Raw genomic sequence first — 13,940 nt, forward strand, 5'->3', positions numbered from 1 at the left:
AGGTCTGCTCTATTAGTAGCGAATACTCCACAATAACAATAAAAAGACTAATCACTTCTTTCTTCCCAATGTTATAGAAAAGTTAGTTAGAAAAGATCTCTGTAGGTCATCTCATCCAGTCGCACGCTTAAAGCAGGATTATTGTCAACAGTATGTCAACAGTAGATCAGATCAACCACAGCACTACCTAGTCAAATCTTAATCTCAAAGGAATGATATTTCACAACTCTAAGCAATAAGCTCCAGTACTACCCCACCTGCTTGGTGTCTTTATTTTTTCTTCTCAAGCTGAAACTGAAACATGCAAAAACCATTACTCATGGCCTTTGGTCTTTTTTGCTTTACTTGACACTTCTGAGTGGAGTTTCTTTTCATCATCATTGCCACTGAATAGTTGTAAGGCACTTTTAGATCGACCATTACTCTCTTCTTCACAGCATTAAATAAGCCCCATCTCTCTCAACATCTCTGTAACTTCCATGTGATTTAGGATTCTGAGAATCTGTTGAACTCTTCCCCGTTTGTCCATACACCTCTTGAAGTAGAAAAGCAGGAACTAGTCAATCTTCAAGAACATAACTTGTCTTTCCCTGCTGGCCATTTCTCTCCCAGTGTAGCTCAGTATGCATGGAAGTTCACTCCTGGTCCATGTCTAGTCTGGCATCTGCTATAACCTCCAGGCCATTTTCAGTACAGCTGCAATTCAGATATTTGTTGCACAGCACATGTTAGTGTGCACTGCTGTTCCATCCCAGCTGTAGAACTTCAGACTTCTTACTGAACTTCATGAGGTCAGTATGGACCAGTCCTCGAGCCTTATCACAATCTTTCTGGAATACAGCTCTGCCATTCGTCATGTTAACCACTACTCCACCTTAATTTATCATCCACAAATTTGCTGATGGTGTACTCTGCATCAGAATCTAGGTCACTGATGAAGATACTCAACAGACGCCCAATGTATTCTGAGTGCTCTGCTCATCACTTCGTACCTGACAGATGCCAAATGATGATCACTACCCTTTGAGCCTACTGGTTCAGTCAGTTCCCAGCACAATCCCATCTTTTAGTGCAGCTTTCAAATGAGAGTTCTGTGGGAGATTGTCTCAAAAGTCTTACCAAAGTTTGCTGTTGCATTCAAGAGTTCATAGCCATGCTGAGAGAAGGCTAATGAGCAAGCTGGCAGCACATAATCCAGGAGACATCCAAAAAGCTAACAAGAAGGATTCCAAAGCTTTCCAAATCATACTTTATTTCCAGCTTCAGATTAGCTGAATACATTTACTCAGCGTTTTCTCATATTTGGAGGAAAGGCTGCTGGAGGAGTTTTAAAGTATGTTCCCTGTATTCTGCAGCTTCTGTTCCACCCATAGAAGAGGGCTGACATGGCCTGGAATACCTTTGCAGCCATTCACCAAGGCAGCTAACGGTGCAGAAGAATTGCCATGCACCCCACAGTAGATCTGATACACACTGTGTCAGTTATGGCATGGGCCTTTCAAGCCAGCTGTATTTTCACCCAACAGAGAGCCATTCTTGCTTGAGGGAGCCCCCTACACTATGGCCCTGGTTGGTACAGGACAGTCATCACATACAGCAATTCTCATCCATAAAGCTTGTCACTTAATCAGCAAAGGCAATCAGGCTGGTCAAGTACATGATTTGCTTTTGGTAAATTTCTTCCTGGTCCCTTCAGTGCCTGGCAAAGATGATGATGATATACTTAAGCTTTTTCTATACTGTCTGCCATTACATTCTCTCTCCAGTCAGTTTTGCCCTCCATCAAATTTTACCTTCATTTTTGAAATGAGCACACCTGCAGAATTATTTCCTGTTATTCTTTATGACCACTGTAAAACTTAGCTCAAACTCATCAGCTTTCTGATTTCATCACTACGCAGGCAAGGAAAGCCTGTCGGTATCTCAGAAACTCTTTGCTTAGCCTAGAAAGCCTTATGCAGAATTCCTTGTCTTCCTGCCAAACAGCATGGTTTCTTCCTGAGTTCTCAGTAAGTTTTATTTAGAAATCATCCATTTTTCATGGACTGTATATCTCTGTGGCAGGATCCCAAGCAATATTGCTTAGCAGTCTTCCAAAAAGGCTGAAGACAGTTCTTCTGAGGACTCCAGTCATAACTTGCTGACTACCTTTCTAGACTTCCTTTGAATCATGAACTCAACCAACTTAGGATCCCAGCTACTACCACATTTTGGACCAATTCTCCTCTTTTCATGGGAAGCAAGTCAAGCAGAGAATTATGCTTCTTTATTCTATCAAGGATCATTAGGAAATTGTCAGCAAACACAATCAAAGAATGTCCTAGACTGCTTGCACAACACTTCGGTCTTACCAGAAACTAGTATATTTTTATACTTAACAGATAAATACCACATTCTGTTAACCTGAAATGTTGCTGTTTTATTTCAAGTTCAAAATGTAACAATCTTTTTAAAAAATAGTGGAAAGCAATGCTTCCATTTCCCAGTGAATTTAAAATGAATCCAACAACAATAACAAAAAAAGAAGTAAATTATGCCCTTCACTGACAGCATTCTTGGCTAATTCATACATAACTTAAAGAAGCCTAGTAATTTAAAAATAACATCCAGCTTCATTAAAAGGTATGGCTGAAGATGATTTGGTACTTTTCTGTCCTTTGCACTCAGATTAAGCTATTTTTTTCCTATAGTTCAATTAAGTAAAGGATATACTGAATTTTTTCAGATGCAAATGTAATATCAGACCAAAAGAATACAATTTTTATCACCAGAAACACATATGTTTTTTGGACAAAAAAGCCCCGAACAAGTATTCAGGTAAAAAAAAAAATCCAGAACTTGAATAAAATACATTTAAAAAAAATGTAAAGGAAAAGCAAGAGAAAGTGGACAAATTATGCTAAATGTTTAACCATTTCATCTTTACCAATAGATTCATTACAGCAAGTAAGGTTAGTAAAAGCTTGTCATCAGCTTTATCATATGTACAATGAGATTGTAAATGTCTCTTATATTGAAGTTACTGTTCCAAATATTTTTAGCTGGCACAAATGAAAATCTGCCAGAAGTGTTGCCATACTATGATTGCATGGATAATAAATTTCCTTGTGTGATCACCATGTAAATTACCCCTGAGAATCTATTATAGCAAGAACCAGGTAGTTTTAATAGATAGCACTGCAGTAGTTGGCAATCATCTTAATTATAAAAAATTATGTGAAGAAACCTAATTATAAATGTTGCAATCAAGGGATCTATAGGGTTCAGTAGAATTATCAATATGATAACTATCTTCCCAAAAGATTTTTAGTGTTTCTTAAACTGGTCAGCAACAAAGACTTTCCAAATATCTTCCCATTTTAAAGGCAGTTTCATCAGCAAATCCTAAGGTATTGCAGAGGGAGAGTGCAATTACTATTCCCTGTTTATAGCTATGAAAATTGCCATGAGTATTAAGTGGCATTTTCAATAGTTACACTTAAATCAGTAGGCAATAATCAGCTACAAAGAAATTATTATAAAAAATAATTGCCTCAGCCACATTCAAGGCTGAAGTTATTTCATTTTGAAGGTCACAGCTTCTTGGTCATAGAAGTCAGAGAAGAAATCTGGGCTCCTGGCTCTTGCTCAGGTATCTTTCAGTGCATATGATTTGTGCTCAGTGAGGAAATCTAGCAGGAGGAAGTGACATTTTTCTTAAAATACATCACAGTATTCATTTTGTCTTTGTGCTTTTGTATCCTGCGTATCAGTGTAGCATATAAACTATTCTCACTTATACATTTAAGTTCATTATAGTCTCTTCTGTAGGCTGAAATAAGAACTTGTTTAGAACTATGAAATTTGTATTTAATTTGCTCTGTTGCATTTAGAGTCTGCTCGTATTATTCAATGTCTTTATTTCTTCCAGTGTCACCTGCCTGTCATGGAGGTGATACATGTGCAGCCAGCCTCTCCTGTCTGGAATTCTAGATAGGAAGAATATTGGAGAGGAATATTCAGAATGTATCTTGTTTTGCTATGCATTCTTTTGTTTTCCCCCCAAAACCCACAAAATGTAGGTGGCTGGAATGAATACCTCAGTGAAAATTGTTTTACTGTCATGACTTAAAACAAAAAAGTTAACTTCTATAAGAAAAAAATGAATGGAATAGGAAGACATTTGTCTTACAAAGCAGACCAAAGAGACACAGTAGTTAATTTCAATATATATCTTACATGTTTCTTAGAGAAGGTCTGCTCTCTGCTGGATACCTATCTAACTAATGGACTGTCATTGTCTTTTCTTATACTGTATCTGCTTCCTCCTCCCTCCCTTTTTCTTTTTAGTAGAAGCAATTAAAAAGTAAAAATCAGCTCAAGGAACAGAAACAGAGGACTTCTATTGATAATTATCCATCACCTTACAGTTTTTCTAGCTGTTTAAATGATCTTTTCATTTTGAGGACAACTTTTCTCTTATTTTAGATTTATTTCCCCTACTGTCTGTGAGTTTTTGTCTTTTTTTTTTCAAACTATTATCTTCTTTCAAGGGTGCTTTTTTTTTTTTTTTTTCTTTCTGTTTTTAAACTTTATGAACACTCGGTACTAGTGGCGCTGATGTCTCATTACAGAAGGAAGCCTTCATCATTGTAACCCAGATACTAGATTAGTCTTCTTCCTATATTTTAGAAATTATGAGGTCAGTACTAACTCAGGTAAGGCCTTGAAGGACAATTTAATGAAACCAAAGTTTTAACTCTTAATTGAAAAATGTAATTTCTTGGAATACTTTGGAGAAAAATCATTCTAACAGAATGTCTCATAAATTGAATGAAAGCAGTGTTGTTTTTGCATCCTCAATCAAAATGAAACCGAAATTCTTTTACCCAAGACAGGGAAGCAAGGCGTGGTTTCCACAAATTTATGACCTGATTAAAATCTCTGTCATAATTTAGTTACTCTGAATCTGTCTGATCCAACAAGTTAAGCAGCTTCAGATCCTAATCATATGTAACAAGGAATAAGAAAGGCAAATTAGCAAATTATGAAGAGAATGCATAAGAGGCTAAGATTCTTTGGTCTACACAGTAGGCCAGGTTAGATAACCAGAAACAGCCTGCCTTTTAGTTTTAAACACAATAAATCTGTAAATACTGAAGTGCAGAAAAAAAAAATTGCCATTTCCTTTGGTACTTGACATTATGATGAAGGCTCATTTCACAACTTAACAACTGTTGTCTTCTAAGAGAATGGGAGTGCTCCGTAAAAAAAGAAAAAAAAAGACACAACGTCTTATTAGTGACACTCACAACACAAGATTTAAAAGAACTCTTCCAGCATTTTCCTCTGTGTCTTTTCTAGCTGGAAATCAACTAAATATAGAAAATTCTGCTACCTTGTTTAAAAACGAAAGAAAGAAAAGAAGAAGGATTAGGAGCAATTTAGAGTGGTCATTCTGTTGATAATCACAAGAACTCCTCATAACATTATCAAGTGCCACTCCATAGGGTTTCCTTTTAACCTCCATACTTCCACAGAAAGTTGTTCCATAATGTGAATCTCTAGTGGTTTTTCAGTTTTACACCTAAATTTATTCACAGCTATTTACAGACAAAAAATTGCTTTTTTTTTTTCTTTTCTCATACTGTTTACTCTCCATGGCATTTATCTTTCAGTGTGCCTGCGCAGAGCAATTATAGACTATTTCAGCTTGCTTTCAGAGAACTAAACAAGCAGGCTGTTCAGAGAGTACTCTCACAGACAGGTACAAACAGATGTACCATCACTCCACCCTTACCTGCAGTGAGCCAGATGAGTCACCAATCCCGAGACCTCCCAGCTGCACCAGTAAGGAACTATCACAGTTAATTCTTAAGAAGCAGAATGCTTTTCTCAGTGCCAACACTGCTCTAATGTTGATGGCAAGGTTGTTTAGGACCTAGTGCAGGACTGCACCAAGGAAACATGAAGCTCAGGTCATGCATTTATGAGATCTTCCTCTTAGTTTCTCTATAACTGTAACAGCTTTAATTCATCTTCCCTTGCATATGGGTGAAAACAACTATATGCTATATGCTGTCAGAGACGCACTAAGTGTTTTGTCTATGTTCGTTATAATTGCCATGAAAGCAAACAAAAAAAGAAAAGCATCTGACCTGGTGTAGTCATCCTCCACAAGCATGTGCTTTGGAATGGGTGAGTATCTTCCAGGTGAGATAGGGGCCAAAGACGCCTTGTACTCTAAAGTGCCGTTGTTTCCAGAAGAGAGTATATGATTTTCCATTGGTGGAGAATAAGCTGTTGGCAAGAATAAGCATGTCTAGTTAGCCACTGTTGATAACAGCAAATAATAATAACTATAATAAAAATAATATGGGCTAATTTTGCAGAAATTGATTCTTCAGAGGGATCTGAATAAAAAAGAATAGACTGGAAGACTGCAAACAAACAATTTCTTTAATCAGAACAGACCAGAAGAAGGAAATGTATATAAGACAGAACACGATTAAGACAGAACAAGATTAAGAACACATCACTTTGGCTCCCATACATAGAAGTGGGAATAAAACAGTGTCAAGAGTTAAATGAAGGATGAGATTAGGAATTTTATAGATGACAAGAATTACATAAGGTAGAGATTTAAACCTGTGATTTACTAAAGGTTCAGCATTTCCCAATAATATTTAAATTTCAATACCAATACAGATGGTATTAATTACAACATGGTAAATTTGTGTATAATATAGAAATACGATACAAATCTCATACAAATTAATGACTAATTTTGATAATTACAGGATTGTGCTGTATGACTATCTTGTATATTTGGATTTTGTTATTTGCTTGCTTTTTGCAGTTCACAAGTTACTAGCAATAGCTGTAGTCAAATATATATTTAATATAATTAGAAAAGGAAATGACAAGTAGGAAAAACAAAGATGAGCTACAACTAGTTTTCTCATGAAAAGAAGTCTTTCTAGTCTTACTTTAAGTCTTTCTTTCAAACGTTCAGGTACAGAATGCTTCAAAGCAAAATATCTCTACAGGGACAGGCCATTACTGATTCTGAAATACTCTGAACATGTAGGTATAATGAAAAGTTCCCCAGAGATAAATGAATCTCTATGCACCAACAGCCAGGGATGGGCTATTGCAAATCTTTTCAGCCTTTACTCCCTCTCTGGAACTGTGTCTGTCTTCTCATACCCTGCTGATCTATAATCTGACATAATAAACACACCCAAATTATTATTTTAGAAAGTATTATAGACCAGGAGATTGGATGGAGACATTTAGTGGTTTTTCTTGTTGTGCTTTGTTAAGATCCAGACCAGACTACTACTGAACAACCATAATTGCCATCTGTTGTAACATTTGCTAAGTAAATAGTTATCCTCAGCACAGTTGAATATACCACCTGATGTGCACGTTGCAAAACCTTCCCTTTTATTTTTATGGAGCAGTTTGAATAAAGAGGATTACGGATATTATCTTTCCCCTCGACTACTTCATTTCACAGTAGCAATGCTCTGCAAATGAGCAGAGAAAATTAATATCTGGCTTTTATTGAGAAAATCTACCTTTCCCCACCGCTGGCTTCCTGGCCACAAGTGCCCCTAGTGTTATTGGCAGAAGATCAAGACGTGTATAGATCAGCTGCTAAAGCTCTTTTCAAAAATTAAACTACCACACAGTTGTTAGGCAGAGTAGCTAGTCCCCGTTGGTTGGTAGTAGAACCCAAGGCAATCAGTTTTTAGTGAACAATTAAATGAAGGAAGGCAGATTTGGTAACAAAATGGATAGACTGACACTGTAAGCATAGGGAGCTGCAACTGAAATGATAAGATTACATTTATGAATGAGAAGGGAATGCGAATGTCTCGGTGTGGGAACTTCAAGAAGACTGCCAGAAGAATGTCTAAAAGAATTGAACATTTTGATTGCACCTAAATTCAGCAATAGGTTATCAAAACCCAAAATAACTAGAGGCAACTTCCCAGGACAGCCTACAACCAAACTAAAATTAAAATTTGAGATATTAAGAGATGGTAGCAAGAGATAAAGACTGGATAGGAGTATTGGACACTCAGACTGGAAGACATAGGAAAAATGAGTAAATCCAGAGACAGAAGATTCTAATCACTGTTATATCCTTAGGGCTATAAAAAACACATTGTAAAGGAGGTCGGCCTTAAGAGAGTGATGTATGTGTATTGACAGGGACTCACAGCCACCCACCCTTGCACTTGGTCATCTCAGGGAATCCTGACAAGTTGACATTTCTTTCTATGTGGACACCACATGCCAGTGTAGATGATTTTCAGTGCATATATATCACATGCAGAGTAAAAACAGTTTGTCTTAAAATAAAGAAGCCTATCTCTCCAATAAAAACCTTCACTGGGCTTTACTAATAACTGAACGACTAAGAGAATTTCATACAACAACTTTTCCTACATCACTGAAAACATTTAATACAATGACAAAGTCTTCAGTGAAGGAGTGTTTGTTGAACATACATAAAGTTAATGGACAGACTGACAATGATGCAAAGTGGAATATAGGAAGTGGATATACATGGAAAAAAGGCAGATTTATGCAGATAGAGAAATGATTTTACATTCCAAATAAATATTTCAGGCAAATATCTATTCATTTTTCTCAAGCTTTTCACTAATTTTGTTTGGATATTTTGCTGTTTGTACTGATTTTTCATTGGACAGAGTATTCCAGTCTACAAATCTAACCATATTTCAAAATACATTTGCATATATTTGTCACTGCAATTGTCACAAGATCAGATTAATCTGATCACTTGGACAATGGCTTATTTGAGTCAGCACAGCAATACATTATATATACTTCTACTTTTGCTGCAAATATACTTTAGTTGAGTTGCACTATTTACAATATTTTGTAAACATAGCACACTTAAGTAGCAATAAACATTTCATTTTTTGTAGTTTTCCAAGCTGCTTCATAACCATTAATAGGATACTTTAGACAAGCTATGAAAAAACCACAATCATATGATGAACTGATCTCTTATCGAAAATGAATTGCAGTAGCCACTTACAGTGAGTAATGTCTGGTGGGCCATAAGGATCGGTCATGTAAATGGTGGTGGGCTTTCCAACTTTTAGATACACTACATCTGATGTGTTCTTCAGTATCGCTACAGCTTCTTCATGGGTAACTTCTTCTAAACTATAATTGTTTACCTTAAAGGAGAAATTAGACAGGTGAGTTAGGAGGTGGCAACGGACAAAATAACAACACTGTCTTGCAGTTTTCCCAATATTAGAAAAACTCAAAGAGCACTGAAGATTATAGAAATAGTATTACAACAGAATAGAAAATAGAGTTTTCTTAGCACACGTATACTCAAATACTGATGCAGTATTTTTCATAAGACCACAGAAGCATAAAGGCTTTAGGTGGTCTTGTTAGTATTTAAGTCTTTTGTGATTCTGCTGCCAGTATCATCATTAGCATAAACCTATATTTTAAAATAATTTATTAACATCACATCATTTATAGAAACTGCCTATATTATTTGACCTACCAAGCTCATCTGTCCAAAACCATCACACAGAATACTTGGCTAGGACCTCAGATATACTTAAGACCTCAAAATCTTTTAATCTGTAATATGTGGGCAATTGAAGAGATAAGGTAATATAAAGAATGAAGAGATGTCTATGAGGTGCAGGAAATGAAAAGAAAAACAAAAAAGCAAAAAAAAAAAAAAAAATCCAGTTCCAAATGGGAGAAGAGAGATTCTGAATGTGACAGTTAATCAGTTTTCTGGAAACACAGGAGAAAGATGCTGAAAACATAAGAGGATGAAGTACTGGTTCTGTGCTCTGTCCAAAAAGAATAATACACAATGATAAGAGGACAGGATTACAGATTAAATAGGGATGGAGGCAGTATGTCTTGACTATTTATGCTTTACTGCCAGAAAAAGGAAATTCAAAGCAAAGTGTCAGAAGTGGTTTATTGTAGAATGGTATACAAATTATTCACGTGTAAATCCACTATATCTACTAACGTCAACAATAGGTGTGCTCCTATGAATGGAATACTAAATGATCCCTGCACCAAAAAATATAAAGCCTGAATAAAGTAGTCACAGGACAGAGGAAAGAAGTAAAGAATGTAGATATAGCTTTCAGATGTGTGGTGTAAGGCAGAAGAAAAGGCTACATTTCAAGGTGAATGTCATACATGAAACATCTGACTGTGATTTAAAGCACCATCCTCCAACTTCTACAGTTATTACAAGGATTCCTTGTAAAGTTTATGCATGATGGCAGAAGAAGCTCCTCCACTATAGTGTAACAAAGTACAGCACTAAATCACATAAGGCAATACATACTTTCTAGGGAATTTACTTTCAGTAAATTATAGGAAACTTGGCTGTTACAACAAGCTACTGGCAAAGGTATTAACTGGTAATTGGTAACTGAAAAGAAATCCAGTTTTTATGAAGCACTGGAGGACTGTTCATATTCAAATGATATCAACAATGATAGAGAATGACTGCTCTCAGATATTATTGCTAAATGCAAGGATTCTGTTTAAATTTTGATCCTTGCATAATTCTCAGACTTGCTTTTAAGGTTAATTGAAACAGGCAGTGACAGGCTTATTATAACAACTTGACATGAAGAGCAATGATACAATCTAATGCTCACAAGAGAGTTGCTGACACTATACGCTGTATTTTGGCAGGTCTTTTTAAGTAGAAGTATGATCCCTACCTTATATAAATTTCTCTTTTTTTTTTTTTTTAATGTCAGGAACAGCATTAACATACATACGCACTTCTAATAAATATCTTTTAAAGTACTAGACTAGTAGGAAGCAGAAGTGACTGAAAATTAGCCTCTCTTACTGCTGTATTTCAAAACCATCTCTAATACTGAAAATTCACACTTCTGTCACTACAACTATATAGTTATTGTTTACCATCCCTCCTTCTCTCACTGTCTGTATATTACTACAGAATCACAGACAGAATGAGGTTGGAAGGGACCTCTGAGTCCATCTGGTCCAGTCCCTGTTCTAGGAGGGACATTCTGAGCAGGGTGACCACGTGGCTTTGGAAGATCTCCAAGAAGGAGATTAAACATCCCTGAGCAACCTGTTGGGTTTTAACCGAAATCGACAAGCTTTTTGTTAAACTACTACTATATTTCTGTTTAAATAAAAGACATTCTTAGAGAAAAACAAACCGAACCAAAGCTAATAGAACCCGACATAAAATATCATAGCACTATATGAACAAAGAAATCTGGAAAGCAGTTTCTTCAAACAGGAGAAATGATATAAGAAGGCATGTTGATATAACAGGAAAATAATAAGAGAAAGAAATAATACAGGATAAAGGAAATTAAAATACTTAGAAGTTCAATCAAAGGAGTGATAGGGGAAATAAATACAAAATGTTGCCAAAGAGAAATAAAAAGACTGCTTTTTTTTTTCTTTTTTTCTTTTTTTTTTACCTCCTAAATAGCATAATCAAGGCAATGAAGTGTAAACACAAGCAAGAACTGTTTGGAAGTTTTCCTAGATTCATGTTGGAAAACAAAGGCAGTGAGTAGCAGCTGAAGTGAAAAGCTTAGAATTCCCCAAAAGGCTGTACAAACACTTTAAAAGATAATTTCATTCACAAGAGCATAAGCTGATAGCTGAATAAGATCACTGGAGGAATAAGTCTGTCTTAATTCATTTTCTTTTTTTAAAGGGACATACATGTACGTATTTAGAATAAGAAGATTGATTCACTCAACGAATGAGACAGTGAGCTGATCTTCAACTTGACAATGGTAATGTTTGCGTTAGTGTAATATTCCACTTCTGATTCAGAAAGTGGGTTTTCCGGAGCAAATCCTGAGTGAACATTGGCCAGCAAACACTCACAGCTTGGCAGCTGTAAATCTAGAAATACTGATGACCTTTTTTAAAACTCACCATGATTTAAACAGCTGTGAAAACTGAGTGGTTTCTCAATCACAGAATTACAGAATTACAGGGGTTAGGAGGGACCGCAAGAGATCATCGAGATCAATCCCTCTGCTAAAGCAGGTACTCTACAATAGACCACACAGCTAGGCATTCAGACAGGTCTTGAATATCTCCACAGAGATCTCACGAGTTGGTTTTTGTTGCTTTTTGGAGCAACACTGGAGGATCACTGGAATGACACTGGCTATTCTCCAGTCTTCAGGCTCATCACCCATTCACCAAAAGTGGTTCAGTAATCACCTCTGCCATATCCCTCAGCACATGTGAGTGCACCAACGCTGAAGCCCAATCATTTGTTCTAAGGAGGTAAATCTGCTTGGGTTAACTAACTATATATAACTCCAAGGACTCCTAAAATAGCTGTTTAACTGCTGGAATCTGAACAGAAAACAGCTGGCACGCACAACAGTCGCACCACAAAATGAAGAGCATCTTGATCATCTTTATGAATCAATGGATTAGAACTAGACAATGATGTATGGAGCAGAATATAGGCTTCAATGCATTGGAAACAATGGTGGCAATGTTGGAATATCACAGAGTTTGCACCAGGTGGGTGCTGACTACACTGAAGGCTCAAAATTCCAGAGTCAGGACAGAGAAGAACAAAAGCTTTCTCTTACAACATGGTAACAGCAGATTCCACTTTGAAGACTATGGAGCAAACTGTGGCTGAACTGTCCTACCACACCCATCTACATCATCCAGATTTGGCACCCTCTGACTTCCATCTGCTCTTGCTGATGAAAGATGGACTATGTGGGCAACATTTTCCTGCAATGATGCCATCATAATATGATGACATAACTGTGTAGGAATGATCACACAATGAGGATTATGGGAAGGAATTAACTAGGGAGCTTATAGTTATGGTTCTATCTTAAAACTGATTATAGCAAATCTACCTTTGAATGTTAAAGTATTGTAAGTCTAAAGTCAACAACAGTGTAAAGTTGGTTCAGAGCCCATTGCTACATCAGAATGGATACAGCCACTGAATCCCCAGAGCTGGTTCAGTACTAATTCATTCTCCATCTCATACCATTACATTTATTCTGATATGTTTCCTTTCTGCTAGCCAGCAAGTACAACCAACAGATTAGGTACTATTTGTTCACATCGCTCTACCTTTGTTTCAACTGGGTAATGTCTGTACTTCATCAGTCTTCCTGAATGAAAAATGTGTGCACCAGGACTGATCTGCAATAACAGAGGCTGCGGATAAAATGGCATCTACTCTGTACATGTTTTATAGGAGTTACTTTGGGTTATACAGAGTCGGGCTCTACAGACTGAACACCTGTTAGCAGCTGTAAAGCAGTGCTAATTAGGAATGCTTTTGGAGAGCATCTCCTGGTGTAGTTTCTTTTAAAAAAAAATCACATTTGATTAGTCTTCTAAAAGATCACTCCCATGAGACAGTGAAAATCACTTTAAAAAATCATTTCTGTTCTGAAACAAATGCTACTGTAGATGTACCTTAAATGATATACTCTGACTACTTTAACACAAATGATTCTGCAGCTATGTGTGATCTGACAGAAACTGATGCGGGTAGGGAATCTTGTAAGGCACAGTCTGACAGCTGTAGATAGCAACCCACCACAGGCCTGAGAAACCACCCAATGGTATTTTTTCAGAACAAAATGGGCTTGGAAGCAAACATGAACATCTGGAAAAAGAAAGCAGCTCCTGTTTTTTCCTTATGGTTTTAGGAAGAAAACAGAATCAAGTTAAATCTCGTGGTGTGTGAGTAACATCACTTCTCATAAATGTACACAGACCTAAAATGTCTGATCTCTCTGACTGCACATGCTAAAAAGCAACAGGCTAACAGATATGGCCCAAACATTCAAGATTTTGGGGAGTAGTAGATTTGAAGAGTTAACAGAATACTTGCAAGAGAGCAGTAGCTTAAATTCTAT

At 36.6% G+C, this 13,940-nt stretch overlaps 1 protein-coding gene across 35 annotated transcripts in view; it reads right to left on the bottom strand.

The window, feature by feature from the left end:
• The window catches only part of DLG2 (discs large MAGUK scaffold protein 2), a 999,237-nt gene that overhangs the window by 274,612 nt on the left and 710,685 nt on the right, over window positions 1-13,940 (bottom strand). For all 35 annotated transcript variants that reach the window (XM_040647195.2, XM_040647185.2, XM_040647172.2 and 32 more), the window contains 2 exons: window positions 9,059-9,203; window positions 6,138-6,279 (listed from right to left, as the gene is read on the bottom strand). In XM_040647195.2, the coding sequence (XP_040503129.1) occupies window positions 6,138-6,279; window positions 9,059-9,203 (287 nt within the window). The remainder of the gene's footprint in view (window positions 1-6,137; window positions 6,280-9,058; window positions 9,204-13,940) is intronic.

This window comes from Gallus gallus, chromosome 1, assembly GCF_016699485.2.
Source record: "Gallus gallus isolate bGalGal1 chromosome 1, bGalGal1.mat.broiler.GRCg7b, whole genome shotgun sequence".
Taxonomy (NCBI): domain Eukaryota; kingdom Metazoa; phylum Chordata; class Aves; order Galliformes; family Phasianidae; genus Gallus; species Gallus gallus.